Genomic DNA, 4,972 nt, shown 5'->3' with positions numbered 1-4,972 from the left:
GCTCATGTAAATAACAGGTTGGCCATGGTGACTCATCTTAATAACAGCAGGGCCATGGTGACACCTAAATAACAGCAGGGCCATGGTGACTCATCTAATTAACAACAGGGCCATGGCGACTCACCTTAATAACAACAGGGCCATGGTGACTCATCTTAATAACAACAGGGCCATGGCGACTCACCTTAATAACAGCAGGGCCATGGTGACTCATCTAAATAACAGCAGGGCCATGGTGACTCATCTTAACAGCAGGGCCATGGTGACTCATCTTAATAACAGGGTCATGGTGACTCACCTTAATAACAGCAGGGCCATGGTGACTAACCTTAAGAACAGCAGGGCCATGGTGACTCACCTTAATAACAACAGGGCCATGGTGAACTCACCTTAATAACAACAGGGCCATGGTGATTCACCTTAATAACAACACATAGTGACTCACCTTAATAACAACAGGGCCATGGTGACTCATCTTAATAACAGCAGGGCCATGGTGACTCACCTTAATAACAACAGGGCCATGGTGACTCACAACAACAGGGCCATGGTGACAACAGGGCCATGGTGACTCACCTTAATAACAGCAGGGCCATGGTGACTCACCTTAATAACCAGGCCATAATGAGGCCATGGTGACTCACCCACCATAATAACAGCAGGGCCATGGTGACTCACCTTAATAACAGCAGGGCCATGGTGACTCACCTTAATAACAACAGGGCCACAGACTCACCTAATAACAGTAGCCATGGCGTGACCACCCAATAACAGCAGAGGGCCATGGTGACTCACCTTAATAACAGTGAGGGGCCATGGTGACCACCCACAACAACAGGGCCATGGTGACTGACTTAATAAATAGGGCCACAGACCACCTTAATAACAGCAGGGCCATGGTGACTCGTTCCACAACAACAGGTGGGCCATGGTGTCTCAATCTTAATAACAACAGGGCCAGGTGACTTATCTTAATAACAACAGGGCCATGGTGACCACCTTAATAACAGCAGGGCCATGGTGACCACCTTACAACAACAGGGCCATGGTGACTCACCTTAATAACAGTAGGGGGCCATGGTGACTCACCCACAACAGCAGGGCCATGGTGACTCACCCAATAACAGCAGGGCCATGGTGACTCACCTTAATAACAACAGGGCCATGGTGACTCACCTTAATACCAGTAGGCCATGGTGACTCACCTAATAACAGCAGGGCCATGGTGACCACCTTAATAACAGCAGGGCCATGGGACTCACCTTAATAACAACAGGGCCATGGTGACTCACCTTAATAACAACAGGGCCATGGTGACTCACCTAATAACAACAGGGCCATGGTGACTCATCTTAATAACAGCAGGGCCATGGTGACCACCCAATAACAACAGGCCATGGTGACTCACCTTAATAACAACAGGGCCATGGTGACTTACCTTAATAACACATAGGGCCATGGTGACTCACCTAATAACAGCAGGCCATGGTGACTCACCTTAATAACAACAGGCCATGGTGACTCACCTTAACAACAGCAGGCCATGGTGACCACCACAACAGCAGGGCCATGGTGACCACCCACAACAGCAGGGCCATGGTGACTCACCCACAACAGCAGGGCCATGGTGACCACCCATTAACAGCAGGGCCATGGTGATCACCTTAATAACAACAGGGCCATGGTGACTCACTCCACAACAGCAGGGCCATGGTGACTCACCTAATAACAGCAGGGCCATGGTGACTCACCTTAATAACAGCAAAATATGGTGACCACCTAATAACAACAGGGCCAGTGGTGACTCACCTAATAACAACAGGGCCATGGTGACTCACCCATTAACAACAGGGCCATGGTGACTCATCTTAATAACAGCAGGGCCATGGTGACCTCACCTTAATAACAACAGGGCCATGGTGACCACCTTAATAACAACAGGCCATGGTGACGGCCTTAATAACAACAGGCCATGGTGACCACCTAATAACAGCAGGGCCATGGTGACTCACCTTAATAACAACAGGGCCATGGTGACTCACCTTAACAACAGTAGGGCCATGGTGACTCACCCACAACAGTAGGGCCATGGCAGACTCACCTTAATAACAAAGAGGGCCATGGTGACTCACCTTAATAACAGCAGGGCCATGGTGACTCACCCAATAACAACAGGCCATGGTGACTCACCTTAATAACAACAGAAAAAATATGGTGACCACCTTAATAACAACAGGCCATGGTGACTCATCTTAATAACAGCAGGGCCATGGTGACCTCACCTAATAACAGTAGGCCATGGTGACCACCTAATAACAACAGGGCCATGGTGACCACCTAATAAGAGGCCATGTGACTCACCCATTAACAACAGGGCCATGGTGACTCATCTTAATAACAGCACGGCCATGGTGACCACCTTAATAACAACAGGGCCATGGTGACCATCCCAATAACAGCAGGGCCATGGTGACTCACCTTAATAACAACAGGCCATGGTGACTCACTCCACAACAGGGCCACAGACCACCCACAACAGGCCATGGTGACTCATCTAATAAAGAACAGCCGGCAGACCACTCCACATGAGGCCATGGTGAGCCCACCCACGCAACAGGCCATGGTGACTCACCCACAACAGGGCTCATGGTGACCACCTTAATAACAACAGGGCTATGGTGACCACCTTAATAACAACAGGGCCATGGTGACTCATTCTCCCATTAACAGTAGGGCCATGGTGACTAAAGCATTAACAGCAGGGCCATGGTGACTCACCCACAACAGCTGGGCCATGGTGAGACCACCCCAATAACAGCTGGGCCATGGTGACTCACCCACAACAGCAGGGCCATGGTGACTCATCTAAATAACAGCAGGCCATGGTGACTCATCTAACAGCAGGCCATGGTGACTCTTCTTAAGAACAGCAGGGCCATGGTGACTACCCACAACAACAGGGCCATGGTGACTCACCCACAACACCAGGCCATGGTGACTCACCTTAATAACAGCTATCTCCTCGACTTTGATCATACCGCATCTCATGGTGCCACTGGAGACGTCGACCAGTTTGTTGCTGTGGGAGGTGGTGTTGGAGGGTGCGTGAGGGCATGAAGGGTGAGGTGGCTGCTACTCCACCCCTTTCAGGAGGTCCCTGCTCACCCAACTCCTCCACCACTGCTCTGAAGTAGTTTTCGCTGCCAATCCGTGTACACGATGTTATCCTGCGGACACTCAGTAGATGATTTCGTGCTGCAAAAACTTTATATGCAAAAACAAGGACCTCCTCACAGTGACCCATCTGCCAATTATACTAACACTGCCAACAAGCCCCATATAGATACCCACAAAGAGGCTGAAAATGAGCAAAACAGACTGGGGACAGCTTCAAAGACGGCTGAAGAATCACCATTCGATTAACCTACAAGGGAAACAACAGAAGACAGACTCAGAAATGGACAGAGATCTGCACCAGCAATAAAAACATCTATAACCAAACACACTTACTACACTTTAGAACATTACCCAACAACAGACTAACAGAAGAAGTTAAACTAATCCAGACCTATTACAATGAAATAAACAGGTATAAGGAAAGACACGACAGTAACAGATGGCTATATACGACGCAGACAGCACTGCAGATAAAATTGAGAGACGTATGGAAGGAAGCAAACAACAAAAATGGAATGATATTATAATGGCGGCCGACAAGCATTAAAGACACAAAACATTTTGGACTTCCTTTAAACAAGATGATTGGGTACAACACGCAAAAACACCAGACATTAAAGACCAAAATGGATCAAACTGTACGAGGAAAAATGAACAAGAGTCAGCATTCAAAAGGAATGGGTAAAGTTTTAAAATATCAGATGAGGAAAATGTGAAGATTTTTGATAGTGAACACGAAGAAAGTATAGAAGACGAAGTAGTAGATAAATACAGAATCACCCCAAAGCAATATAGGACTATAACTTATTACCTAATAATAAAATAAGAACTATGGGAGAAATGATGCACTGTCTGAGAAGTTTAAAGAAAAGGCCCCTGGTCTCACGTAAGTATTACACGAAATATGATCATAAATCTACCTGAAAACATTTTAAAAACATTATTAAACATTTATAACGCATGCTGAATAACTGGTTACTTTCTCCAGACAAACTAAAATATGCCAAATGATATTTAATCCCAAGGAGGGTAAGGACAATAAGGAAGATAAATTACTGGGAACTACTGGAAAAAAATGTTAAATTCAAGACTTATAACCTTTTAACACAACAGGGGAAAACTAATAGACAACATGAATTTTTATGCCCAATAGAAATACTCCTAACTGCAATAGCTACAATAACGGAAATAATTGCAATAGAAAAAAAGCAAGGGGAACCAGATCAATATAATTTTAAGGAACGTTTTAAGGCTTTTGATAAACTTTAAGTATTTAGGCTAAAATATATAAAATATTAATATTGGGACTTAACGAACACTTGCTAAAAATATTGTGTAACTATTTAGAGGATAGGAGAGCACAAATTCAAATAGGAAACTTTATGGGGAACTATGTTTAATCTTGAGAGTGAGTACTCAAGGAGGATGCTTTTCTCCAACACTATATACAATTTATACCTCATTAATAATAATTCCTCAACCCACCCCTTTAGCGAATATGTAATGATTAAGATGATACATTTCAAATAGTATCATACCCAAGAAAATCAACCCACTTATGGCACTCTACACGGTACGAGCGATAAAAAATATAAAAATGACTGAGAAAATGGAAAATCAGGACAAATAAGAACAATTCAAGATAATACCAATAGCTAAGATGAAGAAGTCAGCAACAGTCGACCAGAACTATACCCATACGACGCTGGAAGGCAGGATGTTGACCAATACTAACAAAAAGAGATATAACAAAATAAAAAGATAAGAAAACGACAGGCAAGAATAAGAGTATCAA

At 44.7% G+C, this 4,972-nt stretch overlaps 1 protein-coding gene across 1 annotated transcript in view; it reads right to left on the bottom strand.

The window, feature by feature from the left end:
- Positions 1-3,161: 3,161 nt before the first annotated feature.
- Positions 3,162-4,972, bottom strand: part of LOC121859312 (creatinase-like) — a 17,298-nt gene continuing 15,487 nt past the window's right edge. Inside the window, exon 5 of the mRNA XM_042356107.1 lies at positions 3,162-3,227. Coding sequence (XP_042212041.1) covers positions 3,162-3,227 — 66 coding nt within the window. The remainder of the gene's footprint in view (positions 3,228-4,972) is intronic.

The sequence above is a fragment of the Homarus americanus genome, unplaced genomic scaffold (genome assembly GCF_018991925.1).
Source record: "Homarus americanus isolate GMGI-L3 unplaced genomic scaffold, GMGI_Hamer_2.0 scaffold36188, whole genome shotgun sequence".
Taxonomy (NCBI): Eukaryota; Metazoa; Arthropoda; class Malacostraca; order Decapoda; family Nephropidae; genus Homarus; species Homarus americanus.
This window is presented reverse-complemented; position numbering and strand designations above follow the sequence as displayed.